Source organism: Misgurnus anguillicaudatus, chromosome 4 (assembly GCF_027580225.2).
Source record: "Misgurnus anguillicaudatus chromosome 4, ASM2758022v2, whole genome shotgun sequence".
Taxonomy (NCBI): Eukaryota; Metazoa; Chordata; class Actinopteri; order Cypriniformes; family Cobitidae; genus Misgurnus; species Misgurnus anguillicaudatus.
Window position 1 is genome coordinate 28,470,425 of NC_073340.2, and position 19,806 is coordinate 28,490,230.

General features: G+C 38.5%; 1 protein-coding gene across 11 annotated transcripts in view; it reads left to right on the top strand.

Moving 5' to 3' along the window:
* baiap2b (BAR/IMD domain containing adaptor protein 2b) overlaps window positions 1–19,806 on the top strand; it is an 89,374-nt gene that overhangs the window by 16,764 nt on the left and 52,804 nt on the right. For 6 of the 11 annotated variants that reach the window (XM_055175177.2, XM_055175179.2, XM_055175175.2 and 3 more), the window contains exons 2-3: window positions 3,586–3,661; window positions 10,492–10,578. In XM_055175177.2, coding sequence (XP_055031152.2) covers window positions 3,586–3,661; window positions 10,492–10,578 — 163 coding nt within the window. Of the gene's footprint in view, window positions 1–3,585; window positions 3,674–10,491; window positions 10,579–19,806 lie in introns of all 11 variants that reach the window. The other 5 variants (XM_055175184.2, XM_055175183.2, XM_055175176.2 and 2 more) reach the window with 3 other exon arrangements.

Consider the following 19,806-nt stretch of genomic DNA (forward strand, 5'->3'; position numbering starts at 1 on the left):
CGTTTTGTTGACAGAATCCAGATTTTTCAGTCCATTAAGTGCACAGAAGAAGAGTTGTTTACCTGGTTAAAGGCAGGGTATCTAATTTCAACCCATTCTAACTCCCCAAGGCGTCAAAATCTGAAGCATGTTCAAACGCCTTCAGCGTCAGTCTGAAGACGTGAAGGGTGCCCCTATGCGTCACTATATCGACGAAATAGGAACTCCGTTGCTTTCATGCTAATCCCTCAGCGTCGGATATAGACGAAAGGGAATCCCGGAAGGTGATGCCGTCACATTATGCGACGATCGGCAGGACAATGGTTTAAAAATAGGAAAAAAATTGAGTAGTTACCGTCCAGAAGCGGAATGATCCTGCCGATTGTCGCATAATGTGACGGCATCACCTTCCGGGATTCCCTTTCGTCTAAATCCGACGCTGACGGATTAGCATGAGAGCAACGGAGTTCCCATTTCGTCGATATAGTGACGCATAGGGGCACCCTTCGCGTCTTAATACTGACGCTGAAGGCGTTTGAACATGCTTCAGATTTTGACGCCTTGGGAAGTGAGAATGTGTTGCTAATTTTGAAAAATACTAACGGTAGCCGACTAACAATGAAATCACGATCCCACCCTCAATTCAAATTGTTATCCAAAGTCACGCCTCCTCAAAACACAGATGTCCACATCTCATGTCTCATTCACCAGTGAGAAAACTTTGCAGTACAAAGTGAATAACATTAACAAAATAACCAACATGAACAACTGGTTCACCATGGAATTCGTTAAGGCACACTTTCAGTTGTGTAGACGTAGTAACTATATCGTATGTTTCATCAAAGTAGAATATCTGAATCCATCTCAATACAAACATATCGCGTACCTACCTTACCAAAATAAACAGTGCGACGACCCTTTCAGACCCTTTGCCTCCTGCAGCTGTTTGCATCTTGTGGTAAAGCAGTAAAGTTACCGATGTTAATTTGGGTTTTTGCTCTTTGCTGTTCCAGAAAGTTTTTGCTGTTGTTGTTTTAAAAGATGTCTTTCGTTTTGTGCAGGTTGTCAATTCAGGAAAATTTGCCATTCTCCCTCTGTTTACAAATGGGAGGTGAGCACACATGAACCGATGACGTATGGTGTCTGCGCGAACAAGCTGCGCGGTGGCATACAAATTACCCGGATGAGGGACAAAAATGGCAACGTCCGTTCAGTCCGAGTTCAATGATTTGTTGAACATTTTTTGGTCCTATGCCTTTCACAGATGACATAAATTTCTACAAATACATTTAAACAACTTAACATAGTGATTGCTATCAGGATGTGAGGAGACTTTTAACCAGCATAACTAAAAATGTTTTTGGATCAAATCAGATATCCTACCTTTAAAGAAGGTTTACAGAATATATCAGGATATTGGTAGATTTTTAAGCCTTTTACCTTTATCCAAATAGGACAGTGGAGAGTGACTAGAGACTGTATGCACTTAGAGTGTTTTGCAGTGAAAGACAAATTTTGTTAAATATCAATGAAATGATTAAAGTGACATCTGTGAAAATAAGGCATTTCATTATTGACTAATAACTTTTTGCCATTATAGTGAAGTTACTGAACCTAAACATAAGAGCCTGATTTAAAAAAATGCTAATTTACAAGAAAACATGTCAGGTGCACTTAGAGGGTTTTTGCATCTGACCTCTTTATATATTTATCGAAATATGATAATATACAATAAAATTTTTCTTATAATTATTTTATTATAAATTAGCAAAAAAGTTATTGCCAAATTTCATCTGGTGCAGCAAAGGATGTAAAATTCAAACACACATGCACTACTTTCATTGTAACTAACACAGGCGAGGGACTGACAAGTTACTAATGGTCTTCATTGAGTATGTCAACAACTTTACTCCAGTTCTGTAAAGCCTAAAGTGGAATCTTTAGTATTCACATTTTTACAACTTCATTCCGTCACCATAGCTGCCGGGGTATTTGTATTGCACGGTGCTTTGTTGATAGTAGCTCTATTCATGCATTCTCCGTTCTTTGTAGTGTTCCAACACCGTATCCTGATTTACTCTCCCCAAACCCTTAGGTACCCATCCTCTGTCCCATTTTTATGCCAAGCTGTATTATTTTCCAAGTTGTTGTGAAGCATGTAAAAAGTTAAGGGGAACACTGTGACTGGGGAAAAGGGTTTTTGAATTTGAATCATTCTCAGAACAAACTCATCAAGTTCAGAGAGAGAGAGAGAGAGATTTGAGTCCTAATGGAACATCGAAGTTCTGTTGAGAATAGGTGAGGAGTTTTTTAGAAGAAAGGGCAAATCTTAATGTTGAATTAGATGAGTCAGACTGGAGATAGATCACCATAATACTCCCACAGTCTGTGCCCACCAGCAACAATAGGTCGGCAAATCCCAGCTGGCACATTGCCTTCCAAATCCCACAAATTAGAGTTTTCTGAATGGGGGGGGTGCTCTGGTTCTCTTTCTCTCTATCTTTCTTTATATCTGCACATTAATTGCATCTTATATAGTTAGTATATATATATATATATATATATATATATATATATATATATATATATATATATATATATATATGATATATTGTTTGGGGCTAAACATTAGTATTCTACTGGTATAAAGGAGGTATCCTACAATTGTGAGCATATTTTTTTCTTTCAAGGGCACATATTATGCCCATTTTTTACAATATGTAATATAAGTCTTAGTTGTGTCCAGAGTGTGTCTGTAAAGTCTCAGCTCAAAATACCCCACAGATCATGTAGCATGTCCAAAATGCCGCTATTTGGGTGGAAGCAAAAACGTTTTGTGTGTGTAGCTTTAAATGCAAATAAACCAAAATCTTACCAAAAGAGATGCTTAGGTTAAAATAGATCTGATTTCGCATTAAAGCAGAAGAACAACTAGCACACAATGTCACCGAAGCCAGAAACTATGGTAATACAAGACTGTCAGTCAGCAGCCGTGGGTGGGGCTTTAGCAGTGTGACATCACATTGCTAAGAGAATTAAAACAGCATGTCTAATGAGACTGCTTTGGTTTAATAGGGTTTAAAAAGAAGGGGTGAATAGATTTTTTTCATTGTAGGGTGGTTGTGTTCACACACTACTAACACAGATTTATGTCCAAAAACCTTAAAAGTGCATTTTGCATAATAGGTACACTTTAAGAAGGTCCTAAAATGTACCATTTAGGTCCCTATAACATGTATACATTTTGTACCAATATGTACATTTGCTGGACCAATATGCACTCTTTGATACCAGTATGTAACTTTGAGGTACTCTTTAAGTACAAATATGTACTTTTTAAATGGTCCTACCACAGTGAGAGCTATTTTTGACCATTTTTGTCTGACAGTGTACACTACTTTATTATTAAATGAGCACTTCATAGAAATACTAAATATATATTATCCAGTCAGGCGCAAGTTAATACATGTTGGTCTGTCACTAGCTGTCTGAGTTCATCTCTTCTTCCTGTGGCCATTGATGTTCTAATAAGTTGAAGTGATGAATAAAGCGGCTATGTGAGGGTGCTGTGTTGTGCTTACTAAACTTGTGCTATTTCTGTTGCAGTCCATCATGGAGCAGTTCAACCCTTGCTTGAGGAACTTTGTTGCCATGGGAAAGACCTACGAGAAGGCTCTGTCGAGTGAGTACAAAAGTGGGTTCTTCATTAGGACTCTAGTGGCAGTGAGGCGGCTCTCTATGCTATCGTTTCATTGGTTGGCATGTTAAACTAATTTACGAGTGAAAATATTCATGCCTATGTGGAGCGGCGCTCCTTGGTTTCTTAAAGAGGATTGCATAGTCCGTCAGAACAGTGAGATCTGTTATTGTTCATTTAAAAACAATTCCTAAAATAAATTGTTGTTTAAATGTTTGTCGAATGTTCGTTAAGAATCAATGTTTTTGTTTGTGGAACGGAAGACTTCCTGTTCCTCCTGTAGTGATGATGTCATAATGTTACATGTCAAAACTCCATCCACACCCTGAATCCCCTGACATCCCTCATGCATGTTGCATCTGCAGAGTGAGATACAGTGATGCCCAATGACGTGTTTCTGTTGTGTGTGCGGAGCTGCATGCATTTTGAGATGTTGGCCGAACTGGGCAAGGACAAAGATTGAACCAAAAGTATGCACCAGAAGGAACTGAGAGCGAAATAGAAAGGAGTACAGGCGTAAATAGGCCAGAGGGAGCTCTGGGAGAAGACAGTCCCATAGAGGGAGAGAAAGGAGACCAGATAAGATGTGTATTCAGGACAAGCACTTTACATCACTGCGTAGGGTATGAATATGGGCTGTATCAAAAAATGCTGGGTTATTTTCGACAAAGCATTGGGTCAGAAACGGACAAGCAGAGTCGTTGGGTTAAATTAACCTAGAAAATGTTTATATTGTACCCAACAATCTGGCAACTGGTTGGGTTGTCCCTTTTTGACCCAATAGTGGGTTGAAAATAACCCAACATTTTTTAGAGTGCATGCATACATCTTTACATTTTTGCATTTTAAGCTTTATTCTAAAAACTTACTTGCATTCTCCATTTTATACTACTAGTAAAAAACGTTTTAATGTACACTCTGTATGTACAGTAATTGTTATTTTAGGTTACATCTGAAAAAGAAAATTTGCATGGTGTCTTTGTGATAAAACTTACTTGAAATAATTGAAGCCGGGGAGAAGGGGGTGAGGTAATTGATTTTGTTAATATAGACAACAACACATACACATTACAGTTAAATACAATTGTCACCATTCTTTTAAATGCTTAATCTGTTCTGTACAAAACATTTTTTTTTTACATAAAAACTGGACAATAATAAAAAAACTACTTGATGCTATGATTTACTCAGCCCAGTCTCATGAAATTTCGTTATATAGTCACATATTTTTTTGATTCTTTTTCGTGCTATTATCACGAAATTTTGTGTTTTTTCGTGATCGTATAACGAATTCCTGTTTTCGTGTGATTATATTGGTTACTCGACTGTTTTGTCCTATTTTCTTACCATTGTCGCTTCAGTTTAGGGTTAGATTTACATAAAATGACATCCCTGACCAAACCCAACTCTAACCCTAACGTCAGGCGACATATAAAAAAAAAATCAGAAAAAAAAGTAAAAATCAATATATAAAGTGACATTCTAATGCAAGCACCAAATCTAACCTTAAACCGAAGCGACAATGGTTTAAAAATAGGAAAAAACAGTTGAGTAACCAATATGTGATAATCACATGAAAACAGGAATTCGTTATACGATCACGAAAAACACAAAATTTCGTGATAATTGCACGAAAAAAGAATCAAAAAAATACGTGACTATATCACGAAACTTTGTGAGACTGGGTAGGATTTACTACATAAAAATGCTGGACAGAATAATTTTGTATGCACACCTATATTTAAATGCACACGTCAATGTCTATGTTTACATGCACAAAATTTTGTCAGTCCTACTAAATTTAATCTAATTGCAGGTTACCACAGTACAGTTTACATATGTCCCTACATCTCTGTCTCTGATTAAAATTTATGTTTACATTAGCATTCTGTAGAATTAAACCAAACGTCTGCGTAACACACAGCCAGGGTTGCCAGATTTGCGTATCAAAACCAACCCAATGGATATTCAAAACTAGCCTAAAAGCATTGCAATGACTATGACATCCTAAGTAAGCAATAAGGTACGAGAGGCTGTGCTGTATCGTGGATAAGTAACGGCTGAAGGGCGCAACCCCTTCAGCCGTTACTTATTCACGATACAGCACTTGCCTCAAGTACCTTATTGCTTTTATAAAACGGTTACCACACAATATTAAAGTAAAAAAAATATTAGTGCAACTTTCATGAAGTTAAATCAATAAAAGCATTCCTTCCGCTAGACAAAATAGTCCCTGACTGCGAACAACAACATGAAAGCTCAAATAAAAACAACAAACTGTTCTCAGACTTTGTCTCATTATATGTTTATGTTTTGCTAAGGGCGCAGTGATATTAAATAGAACCGTTGGGTGAAGCGGTCATAGCAGTGTTTTATCTTGAATAAAGCACACCTATTGACCAATCAGAATCAAGGATTGGAACTAACCGTTTTATAAATACCAATAACCAATAAACAAAATACTTTCATCTTTAACCGGCAGGAAAAAATAACTCTGTTTAAAACCCCAAATCTGAAAATTGTTCTTCAGAAGTTTTCCGATATAGTCGTGAACTTAAGCACAATTTTTCTTTGCATACAATTGTGAAAATACTACGATTCACGCTTTTACATGCGTTCTTTTCTTCTGATGACTACACCTTTGGACTTCTACACCACCCCTTTAAAGGCGGCCGCGGAGTGCATTATTTTTGAAAAAACACTTTGGAAAGGGAGTCGGGCCGAGTACCAAAACACACTTGAAGCCAATCAGGAGTAAGGGGCGTGTCTAATAACTGACATCGTTGCCTGGGTTGCGTATGTGTGGGGCGGGTCTATCAAAAGAAGGTCCAGATTCTATTGGGGTAGGGGCGTGTTTGTTTAGGTGATTTCAAATGTCAACATTAGCTTTCAGAGATCATGCACCCCGCCTTTAACACGAATGAAATTTGCATCCAATCGACCTCAATCGACCTCAATCGTAATGATTAAGGTGTTTACATGACGGCTTTTCAATCCGACTGAGCCATCAATACGATTACAAACGGATTATTTGGTTGCATGTAAACGTACCTAAATGTTTAATGTTTTGTGACCATAGTTAAATTCAGCTTTCAGTTTTCAGAAACAAGGACCCCTTGTGCTAAATTCCGAGATGTTCACTATAAGACCTGGCAGAAGTCAATAAAGATTTTCCCAAATACTGTTGGGCCCATTTTTCTATATAAACCCAGATGACAGTTTTCCCTTGGGTGCTGGAGAAAAGCATAGAGCTTTACAAGATTAGACTAGCACATGCAAACTTATCGAACATCTCCATGTAAAACAATTACTGTCCAAACAGGGCTTCCGAATGTAATGAGTGTTAACGTTTTTAACCAGATAATACAATTGTCAACCAATAGGTTAGTAGGAATTATTTTCACACAATTATTATCTTGTACACAATGTCAAAACATTGTTGATTTTAAAGGCGTTTCTGTTTTTCTGTGTGTAGTCGAGCACCACGGACAGAGTAGAACATCCTGACAAGTGCAGCATCCCTATAGAGTTTGATTACTGTGCCAAGTACTGCAGAGAAGCGTTCCACTCATCATTCTAGATCATATATTTTATGAGGCAGAAAACACAAGCAAAAGCCTAAGCTCTGGAGGTTTGAACGCAGGAATGTGTGTATGTGTGCGAGAGTGCTGAAGTCTGATTGATACTAATAAAAATGAGCCAAACGGAGTGAGATTTGCACTCCACCCTTGCGAAACTGCCCTGGCTGAAGCTTAGGTGGTACACAGAATCCATGGGGATTTGCTGGAGTTGTAAAAATGCCAGTTCGTGCAGTCAGCAGAGCGGAAACCCGTACCCACTGATGACTGGTGCAGATGGCGGCCACTTGGGCATTTGCAAACTTTGGGTTGTTTTGAAGGGTTTGCAATGTGATAATATATAATTTTACTACAAATAATGAGAATGAGATTGAGGTCTGTTGGCAGGCTTTTATAGTGTTCCTGTATCAAGGTAGAACATTGCGTTAGGGTTGTAGGTTTGATCCTTGTGTACCTTGTAATACAGTCTTAAGTCGCTTTGGATAAAAGTGTCTGCCAAATGCATAAATATAACTGTTATTCCTTTAGATAAATGTTTAATTTCTTAAAAAATGAAAGTGAGAAGAGCTCATGATTCAAAGGGCACCTATTATGCGAAATCCACTTTTGTGCACAAGGTGTTTGGACATAAATGTGTGTTGGCAACGTGTAAACACAACCACCCAACCGTACAATGAAAAAAATCCACCCACTCCTTTTTTTAATCCCCATTACACCAAAGTAGTCTGTATGTTCACACCACCACTGAAGTGGCCGAAATCATTAATTTTCAATGTAAGACAGCAACTAGCTTTAGCCAGCAGCAAATCGGTGCGTCTTGGACGGTGTGGGCATCGAAGAAATTTGAAGTCAGGTCAACTTGAGCTATGACATGGTTCGGCGGCAACCATTGGGAATCTTGAATCCTCCGAAGGATTCTAGAAATGTGGTCCTGTAAACTTTGCATCCAACTACATTAATTTCCAAGAAAAATGGAGTAGAAACATCTCCTATAAACGGCATGTTGATATTATGAACACAAAAGCCACACCACACTTTTAATTGGTTTATTTCATTAGCAAACGTAACTATAATTGTTATGTTCTTTCCATATTACTTTGCACGAGATCAACATGCTTGTTCGCTTTGTGGCCTCTTTAACTCTTTCCCCGCCATTGACAAGTTAACGCGTCATTTAAGAGAAAACGCTTCCCTGCCAATGACGAGTTTTTCCAGCAATTCGTATATCAGCTATTATCCATCAGGTGGCTCTCTTACCCAACTTATAAAACACGAATGTATCCCCTTAGGGCAAACAGTTCAAACTCTTTATCTCAGCGTTTTGCTCAAAACTTGGTATTTTTGAAAAAACCTACCCATATTTGAGAGGTGATAAAAGAGAACACATAAAGGTAGGATGAAACAGTTTGTTTTGTTTGAAAGTAAGGTGTTCTTTCATTTGATATATTGTATGTTTATATATTTAAAGAACATCATTTTCTGGAAGACATTAAACTTTTGTAAAAATCATAAAAAATGCTGGCGCTTGCTGGCAACGTTTTTCAAAAAATGCTGGCGGGGAAAGAGTTAAATAAAGTTTACAAGACCAAGAATTTGATTGCCAATAAATCTCTCCAAAAACATTGTTAGCAGGGCAGCCAGAGCGCTCTCGTCGGCGGTGGTGTAAACGTACAGTCAAAAGACATGCTGCTTTGATTCTCTGATCAATGTGACGTCACACTGATAAAGCCCCGCCCACAGCCACTGATCGACAGTCCTGTATTACCATAGTTCCCACCCTTAGTTAGTTGTACGCTGTCCGCCATATTTCAATAGTGAGATATTATTGTCTCAGACGGTATTCACAGGAATCAGATCTGTTTTAACTGAATGCGCTCACTGTCTCTTTTCGTAAGGGAGTGAGGAGCAGTACCTCATTTGCATTTAAAGGTACACACACGAAAACAGCACAGTTAAATAAGGGCATTTTGGACATGCTTTAATAAAGATCTTTGGGGTATTTTGAGCTGAAACTTCACATACACATTCTGGGCACACCTGAAACTTAAAAATAGGCATAATAGGTGCCCTTCAAGTAGCTGTTAACCCTGAGGAATCTTTCTTTTGTCTCTGAGAGGTGTTGGAAATTGCCTTATGGAGATTGGAAGGATTGGAAAAATGGTTTAGAAATGAAAGAGGGAATAATTTATTGGATATTATCTATACATAAGAACTCGAAATCTAAAAGATGGTTCTTTTAGTTTGAGCTGGTATGAAGGTTCAAATCTGGATCAATGTATCTTGCATTTCCTCAAAGCGTGTTGGAGAGACTTCTCTGTCCCATCTGCCAGCCCTATATTTCAGACCTCTGTAATCCTCTTTTCTTTTGCACTCTCCCTCATTCCTTTACCCACCAGTGTTCGGCCTATCTCCCCCAACCGCTGGAGCACCAAAGCCCCCAGATTTCCCCCTCTAATCCGCCACAACCAGGACGCACCTTGTCTTAAGCCAGGGATTTGCACGGACAGTATCAAATAAGTCTATACATTCATTTATGACTGGACCGACATTGGTGTAGTTAGTATAAACTTATCACCTTCGCCCATACGCTCCCTATGCACTGAACTGGGATTAAGTGCAGTAAATCCATTTGTGATAGACAATACCCATTCAGCATCAGAGCATGCTATTGACATCATATTTGATATTTAGATAAAGTAGTTTGTTCAGAAACAAAATTTCCCAAAATAAATTTTGGACATAACCTATATACTACTTGTACTGCTACGCATACACTTACCACTTGCTCGTACCTTCTTGATGCCAAATTTTACTTTGTACCAGAACACTTTGTGCTTCTTGGCGTGCTCCCGCTTTGTTAAACTGCAGTGATCCTCTGGTTTACAGAGAGCCTGAATCTGAGCCAGGCCTATGGGGTTGCAGAAGAGGCAGTACTACCCCTATATTGAGACCTATATGAGTGATTGAGTCTCAGTAATGTGCTGTGATCTGATATGAATGCGAAGTTGTTTTTTATAGAAACAGTACCTTTGCTACTCATTGCTCACCAATCACAAGCTCCACCCTCACCCCGCCCCCAAGGCAGAGCCATCATAGAACATAGATTATAAAACTTTCCCATCCACCACTCCTCTTTCCATAGACGCGGCACCTGTGGGTTAAGGGAAGCTTCGGGTGTGAAAGACTAACAGTAGAACACTCCCGATTCTTATGTCCCACATGCTTCCATGTTTCCAGGTGTGACATTTGCAGCAAAAGGCTACTTCGACGCACTGGTGCGGATGGGAGAGCTGGCCAGCGAAAGTCACGGCTCTAAGGATCTTGGTGAGTTATAGACTGTAGATGCGGTGCCCCCTGTGGTTGGGAGGGGGATTGCAAAAGAGAATAACTATGGTTGAAGTGTGAATGGGTGGATGACTGAGCATATTTCAAATTGTATCTTTGAACAGAACAAATACTCTGCGAGTTCACTCGTTGCTTGTTGTTGATTGGTTACATTGTGCTCAATCTGTTATTTTATTTCAATGTCTCTCTTTATGTTTACTATTGTAATTGAATGGTCTTTAGACAAATTATAGTTCATTTTAGATTTTAAAGGACTAAAAATGCAATTACACATGTTAACAATTCATAAAAATAGGCTAGAGTTAGGGGTTGGCATTCTTTTGTGGTAAAACCTGCAACATACTGTCATACAGTACGCTTTTTTGTATTATGTATATGACACTTGAAATATACACTCACCTAAAGGATTATTAGTAACACCATACTAATACTGTGTTTGACCCCCTTTCGCCTTCAGAACTGCCTTAATTCTATGTGGCATTGATTCAACAAGGTGCTGAATGCATTCTTTCGAAATGTTGGCCCATATTGATAGGATAGCATCTTGCAGTTGATGGTGATTTGTGGGATGCACATCCAAGGCACGAAGCTCTCGTTCCACCACATCCCAAAGATGCTCTATTGGGTTGAGATCTGGTGATAACAGTGGTAACAAGGCATGATGGATTCATGTTCTCATTCTGTTTACGCCAAATTCTGACTCTATCATCTGAATGTCTCAAAAGAAATCGAGACTCATCAGGCCAGGCAACATTTTTCCAGTCTTCAACTGTCCAATTTATGTAAGCTCATGCAAAATGTAGCCTCTTTTTCCTATTTGTAGTGGAGATGAGTGGTACCCGGTGGGGTCTTCTGCCGTTGTAGCCCATCCGCCTTAAGGTTGTGCGTGTTGTAGCTTCACAAATGCTTTGCTGCATACCTCAGTTGTAACGAGTGGTTATTTCAGTCAAAGTTGCACTTATATCAGCTTGCTTCCTTTTCACCCCATTCTTTGTAACCATAGGAAGGGTTGTGCATGAAAATCCCAGTAACTGAGCAGATTGTGAAATAATCAGACCGGCCCGTCTGGCACCATGCCACGCTCAAAATTGCTTAAATCACCTTTCTTTCCCATTCTGACATTCAGTTTGGAGTTCAGGAGATTCTCTTGACCAGGACCACGCCCCTAAATGCATTGAAGCAACTGCCATGTGATTGGTTGATTAGATAATTGCATTCATGAGAAATTAAACAGGTGTTCCTAATAATCCTTTAGGTGAGTGTACATTTGCTGCAGTAGCATGCTTTATTCATTTTTATTAATAATTAATGTGAATTTTGGGGATAAGTGCAGCACTGTTTGATAAATCATTCCAATGAATCTGCTTTTTTCCAGAAATGTTATATGCAAACTGATCTATTTCATGAGGTTTGATTCAGAAACCTGTAAAAACATGTTGACTTTGCTCAGTGGCCTTTCTATCCATTCATTATTTATAAGTGACTTAGCTTGTGCCGTGTAGCTAACAACTAAACTGAACAGTCAACAACACAGCAACCATTGGTAATATTGAAACACCAAATACTTAGAAATCACTTTAGGGTCTTTCCAGGAATTATAGATCTGTAGCTATTCTCTGCCACCAGTAAGAATCTAACCTGTAAAGACTATTTAATTTATACGTGAAGAGATTGACGGGCTTTATTGATGCCCAAGAGGGAATTTATTGACTAGAGAGTGGGTTTGTTTTTGTGTAATGCTTCACTGATCAACTAAACAAACAACTCAAGCTGTCTGGTGGTCACGGGTCCAGGGTATCACTCCATTTCGAGGGGGATACATTACTAGAAAGTGACTTTTCAAAGCTTGATAAAATTGGCTCTAGAGTCTCTTCGGCACAACCTTCATATTACTTAAAGCCTATCAAAGTTGGAAGTTTAATCTTAGAAGAAGACAGGACGGCTGTGGCCTATAGTGAAGAAGATCATGAAAAACAGTTATACTTTCATTATTACTCTTATTCTGAACATTCATCTTTTCATTACACTTACTGCTTATTCAACGTAGTTCTCGATCCCAGCTCTAATTTTAACAGTAAAAGTCTATATTATTATATGAATTCCTCATCTCTTCTTGAAATTGGATTACCCGATTTCCAGCTTTTTCAATATCTAAACAATACACCCTGGCGGCACTAGAGGTCTTATAAGATGATATTTTAGGATCCATTTCTAGACTCCTGCTAGCTCAGCATTGTTAAAAAAACAGCATTATCTCTCTGTGTGAAGAAATTTAATGAGAAAACTTTTATAAGAGACCTTTTGCCTGAGACTCTGTGCTTGTATTGTGCTTTTGCTTGAATAAACTAGCATTTGCGTGTCACATACTCTGTAGTATGCATGCTTATTATGCGCATATCTTATTTAGTGTGTTTGAAGCAATATTGTTTCTGTATGTCAGATTTCACAACGGTAACAATGCTTGGTGTTGTGCATGGATGTTTTTTTAGATTCTAGTGTCAAAAACCTTCCTAATGTGTCTCATAGCCAATAACCTGTTTTGTTGTCTAGTGTTTCTGTAGATCTGTAATCAGATCATCAAGTGTGTACAAAATGTCTATGTATAATGTTCCTGTAGCTCAGTACAACATGGTGTTAGCAACACCAAGGTCGTTGCTTTGTATCTGAAGATGTGCAAGAACATATACAATGTAAAACGTCAATGCAATGTGAGTTGCTTTGGTTTAAATTATTATGAATGTTACATTGCATTAATGTCAGTATCCATTTATTTAGGCTTTAAAGAGTAGCATTGTGATACTTTAAATCAACTTGGTCATAGGCAAAATGTGTCCACAGTTAGACGTTCACGTGTATTTGTGGGTTTTACCATGTGAGCGTCAGCCACATGGTCTTGGTCTCACCACAGTTACTGCACGCTTAAATAATCCCATAAATGAGATCCTAGCACAGCGTTAATAATTGATGCAGACATAATTCTCCCATTAGCAATGTGTTGTTCAAATGAAACTATCAGAAGTATTGGATGGGAGAGAGAGTTCCTGTCCACTGTGAAAAACTTTATGTTTTCATCATGGCCTTGTTAGCACATTAAAGAAAGTGTTATAGGATGTTGTGGACTTGCAACAAGGCCTCGTGTGTTTATTAATAATGTAAGATTTGAAGCATAGACCACATGGACAATTCACATGCTAAAGACGTGTGTGTGTTTTCTTGCGTTATATGATTTGAAAAGCTCATATGCAAAATCTTTAAAGTGCATCTGACATTTCTTATAAATGAGCATTTTTATCAGGCTCTTATGCTTAGGTTCAGAAATTTCACTTTAATGGCAACGAAAAGGTTGTTAGTTAGTATTTGAAATGCCTTGTTTTCGCAAATGTCACTTTTTACATTACAACTTCATTATTTAACAGATCTGACTGATGCTGCAAAACCCTCACTGTAAAATACAGTATATGCAGCATGAAAACAAATGGGTGTAGCAAGTCAAGTTCAGCATACTATTTTAAGTTTTGCCTTGTGATAAGTTGTCATAACTTATAAAAACAAGTTGAAATTTTAATTTCAACTTGTATTTTTATGTTACTTTAACTTAACAAATTATGTTGATTTGGCAAAAATGGTGTCAAATAATGACCTTGTTCATTAAGTTCTTCTGTGTGCTTAAAGGGACACTCCACTTTTTTTGAGCTCCCCTAGAGTTAAACATTTGATTTTTACCATTTTGGAATCAATTCAGCTGATCTCTGGGTCTGGTGCTACCACTTTTGGCACGATTTGTTGAGTCTGATTGGACCATTGGCATCATGCAAAAAATAACCAAAGAGTTGCAGTGTTTTTCCTGTTTAGGACTTGTCTCTTGTGTTGGTTGCATCGTGTACTAAGACCAATGTTGTATGTTCGATGGTTGCGATTTTCTAGGCAGATATGGCTAGGAAATATAGACGGATTCAGCAGTAACAACATAAACACTCGGCTTTCGTGGTCATCACGTAACTTCCGGTAAACTCTGCGAAGAATAAATAACAACAAAGTTATTTTTAAAGTAGTTTATTTATATAACAAGCAAAATAAACAACACGCAGATTACATAGGAACCCAAAACATTTGTTATTTTCAACGAGGTATTTGTTTAAAGGGGCAATAAGTAGGATTTACCCCCATCTAGTGGTGAAATTGTATTTTGCATTCAAACGAACAGTGCTCTCTAGTGCCTCGCGTTTCCAAATGCGTGTTGCAACTACAGTAGCCGTTATATAATCATTGATCTCCTTGTCCGTTGCTACTGGTTCACGTGTTCTAAATGAAAACACCTTGGTAGATTAGTGCTTTTTGTCCCTCTCTGCTATTATAGTTTATCAATACGGCGGAACGATATGGATGCCTCCTTGGACTTCCCCGTTCAATGTAAGTAAAGAGGAGAAATTCTAAGCTTACAAAGAAAAGTCAGATCACTGACAGAGGTCATTTGACACCAATGAGAACATATTTATGAATTTATAAACATATTTATGAATTAAAATCCTACTTACAGTCCCAGAGTTCAGTTACAGCAACTAATCAGACCATTAAACAAACAAAAACCGGAAGTAAAGTTCCGACCAGACGCGTAATCGCGTCACCGCACGTGCGCCTGATGAAACGGTCTATACTCTCATTCTGGCGTAATAATCAAGGACTTTGCTGCTGGAACATGGTGCTGTAGCCATATCTTCCTAGAAAATCACTACTTTTAATTTTCCGTTGGTCTTAGTATACAATGTAACTACAGAGAGTCAAATTTTAAATAGGAAAAATATCGTAACTAGCGTGATGCTACTGGTCCAATCAGACTCAATGGATTATGCCAAGCCACGCCAAAAGTGGTACCGCCAGCCCCGGAGACCAGCTGAATGGATTCAAAAAAGGTAAAAATCAAATGTTTAACTCTAGGGGATGTTGAAAATGAGCATATTTTCCAAAGAAGTAAAGTGTCTTTTTAAAGGACTTTGCTAAAAAATCTTTTTGCCATTTAGCTGATTCTGCTAACAAACTGTTTTTTCTGAATGGCCTGAGGCCAGGATTAAGCGGAAGCATTTGATGAACCTGTGGTACATGACGAGAACATTCAGTCAATATCATTATCTCACTTTTGACAGGTATCGTTTAGCGGCTTTTGATTCTAAGCTCTTCATTTGTTAAGATAAGTCGCTTCTTATTGCATCACCCACCCTATAGGTAGATGTAAATAGTAGGTTTTAAGTATAATAAAGCCTACCAACATCTCAAAAGGCTTTCAAATTACAACCAAGAAGCCATCAATCTTACTATAAGATCAAATGTGCAGGAGCTATTGAACATTCTGCAATTCTTGTACATTATTGCAAAAGCCTTACTTTCAGTCTAGTGTATAATTGTAAGATCTTATTAAGTACACCCTCATCCTCCTCCTGGCATCCTCAAATCTGACTTACTCTTGCTGTGAAGAGAGATACGCTGTGATCCTTCAATGCAGCACTTGTGCGTATCGCATCACCCACCGCCTGCAGTCAGCCCACGCGCTGATGCAGGAACGCAGTCAGCCTGAGAAATGGAGCGAGAGCAGCGAGCTAAAAATAGATGAAATACCGGCCTTAACAGGAGAGGTTCCGTTAGAGAGAGTAAAAGAGAGCAATGCAATGAGGATGCGGCCCGTGACTCTCTGGTGATGTCAGTGTTGCCAAAAACAGCCTCTCCTGTCTGCCTTCTCCAATGCTGCACGAGTGTGCCGAATACTAAACGGCTTCCTGTTCTTGCTGCCCAAATATGGGTATCAGTTGTCATTGTCGTGGGATACCAGCAGGTCCTGGTCTTTTCATCTTTGGGAGTTTTCTACAGATTTATTACAAATATTTGTTGAGGGATGACTGTGTTCTCTGTACAAACACGTTTAATTGTGTCTTTAAGCTTCCTGCGCTTATTATAGTCGCAAAATGACTCTGGGGTGTTTGAATTATTAATGCTGGCAAGTCTTTCTGCTGAAATGCTCCGGCAATATATCCAGTCTCATTTTCAGTGAGCTATTCAAATAGAGATCAGGCTTTCAATTCAGACCTTAAAAACTATACGATCAGGATGTTATGGTATGATATCGCAGTGGAAGTTATTATAATGTCTGCGGAAAATGAGTTTAGAGTGAAAAGAAATGAATCGACTGAATATGCTGAATAATGATTGTTTTAGCAGAGAGGAGGGAATAAGAAAGCTGTGTTTTTAATAGCTTGAAGTAGGGTCTGTCTGTATCTAAATATATATCTGTCTCTCTGTCTGTCTGTCTGCCTGCCTGTCTGTCTATCGATCGATCTACATCTATATCTCTCGCTCTCTGATTGTCTGTCTGTCTATCAATTAATCTATATCTGTCTGTCTGCCAGTAGGGCTGGGACGATTAATCGTGATTCATACTAATAATCCCTGACTGAATCGCAAAGGCGATATTATGCACAGCTCTTTCATGTATTAAGTCTGTATTAATCTAAAATCACTTTTAGTTTGAGTCGTCATAACATGCAATTAAAAAAGCTACACTCGTCAAACATAATCATCATAAATATTCTTTATTATCAAAAAAATACCTAAAATGGTTTGATGAACAGCGATATAAATATGCTTATAGGCATTTCGTGGAGCTGCGTGCGTAAATGGTACTTCCTCTGCGGCACATATCGGGTTTTTGCACAAGAGCGCCCTCTGGCATTTGGATGTAGTGCCAATTCACCGTAATTCATTGAAAAGCATAGCAAACAGAATCGCACGATTTATCACCTCATACCTATCTGCCAGCCTTTCGATCTATCGACCTTAATCTGTTTGTCTGTCTTTCTGTCTGTCTGTCTGTCTATCGATTGATCGGTCAATCTATATATTTATGTCTATATCTGTCTGTTTGTCTGTCTGTCTGTCTGTCTTGTCTGCATGTTCGCACATAAATATAGATCAATAGATGATCGATGGATGGATATCTATATTTATATATGTCTATCGATTGATCTACATCTATATTTGTCTCTCTCTCTCGCTATCTATCTGTCTGTCTGTCTGCCCGCCTGTCTATTTATCTATTGACCTACACTTGTTTGTCTTTCTTATTGTCTGTCTGTCTGTCCATCGATTAATTGATCTATATTTAAATATCTATGTTTATGTCTGTCTGTCTGTCTGTCTTTCTGTCTGTTTGTTATGTCTGTCTGTCCGCCCATCCAGCCATCATCTGTCAATCTATATTTATATCTATATTTACTGTGTCTGTCTGCCTGCCGGTTTGTGTAGATTGACTGATCTATATCTATATCATCTATGTGTGTGTGTGTGTGTGTGTGTGTGTGTGTGTGTGTGTGTGTGTGTTTCTGTCTATCAATCGATCTACATCTATATTTGTCTCTCTCTCTCTCTCTCTGTCTGTCTGTCTGTCTGCCCGCCTGCGTATCTATCTATTGACCTACATCTGTTTGTCTGTCCATCAATTGATCAATCTATATTTACATATCTATGTCTATATCTGTCTGTCTGTCTGTCTGCCCATCCATCATCTGTCGATCTATATTTATATCTATATCTACTGTGTCTGTCTGTCTGCCTGCCTGTCTGTCTGTTTGTCTGTCTGACTATCGATTGATCAATCCATATCTATATCATCTATGTCTGTCTGCTTGTCTATTTATTGATCGATCTACATCTATATTTGTCTCTCTTTATCTGTCTGTCTGTCTGCCGATCCATCCATCATCTGTCGATCTATATATCCATATCTACTGTGTCTGTCTGTCTGCCTGCCTGCCTGTCTGTTTGTCCGTCTGAACATCAATCGATCAATATCTATATCATCTATGTCTGTCAATCGATTGATCAATCTATATTTATATAACTATGTCTATATCTGTCTGTCTGTCTGTTTGTTATGTCTGTCTATCCGCCCATCCATCCATCATCTGTCGATCTATATTTATAGACGGGTTGCAAGTTTACAAACATTACAGGGTGCGCGCGCATCCAGGAGGCAGAAGCCCGCTTGGTGGGCTGATCCGCTATACTGCAACAACCTTAATTATTGAAGCGTTCTTTATTGTTTGTATATAAATAAAACTTGATTTTAGTTGGATCTGTTTTTCTGTCTTTATTTTTGCAGTGTTACTGTGATACATGTATGAATTATAATTATAATGCTAGTAACGTAATAGTCGCATCTACTGGTATGTTAACATCAGGCACCCAGCACTGACTCTGTTGGTACTATTTTCTCTTTGGCATTTTGACTTACAGACACCGCTACTAGCATACAACACAATGCACTTCTCTTCTTTCTGCCTCTCGGTTGCGCGCGCAACCAGTTAGTGACGTCGCCGTGCAACCTGTCTATATCTATATATCTACTGTATCAGTCTGTCTGCCGGCCTTTTTGTCTGTCTGTCTGTCCATTGATCGATCAATTTATTTCTATATAATGTATATCTATGTCTGTTTGTCTGTCTAGCCAACATTCTCACGCTCTAAGTTCTTAAAGCCTCAATAGCAGCTCACACGTGCGGTGTAAAATAGCACTTAATTATGTGTCTGACTCTGTCCTGATGTTGGTAGCACAGCTGCAGGTTGACACAAACACTGTTTCATTTTCACTAAGAACAGGTGGGATATGTAGCGTTATATAATATTTCAGTGTTTCCTCATTGTCTCACCTTCTGGATTTCTCTCCCTCTGTTGAGGCGTAACACAAACATACACACAAACAAAACAAAAGGCCAACATCTCAAATACCCCTGAGCAATGAATCACAACGCCGATAATTGCTTTTGTAGATGCCGCTATCAACATAAGCTCTCCCATGTGAAAAGATGCTTGGAAATCTCTTGGAAATTGAAGATACGCAGTGTTTTACATCAGAGCGAAAAGGAGAAGGTTCGGTTCATTGAAGCATTTCTCCTCCCACCTTGAGTTGAATTAATGAGTCGTGCTATAGAAAAGGCTTATCTCATGAATATGAATGCATTTGTTTGTTTGGTAACTGAACTTAGGAATACAGTCATGTATCCTAATAAAATTCACGAGCCTTCACTATAGTATTATTTGTCAGTTCACCTAATGACAAATAATCACCACTTGTCAGGGTCTGGCTTTCAGCAAATCATTACTGTGCATACAGATGCCAACCTAGGCAGCATTTCTGGCCAAAATCGATGACATCATTGCATG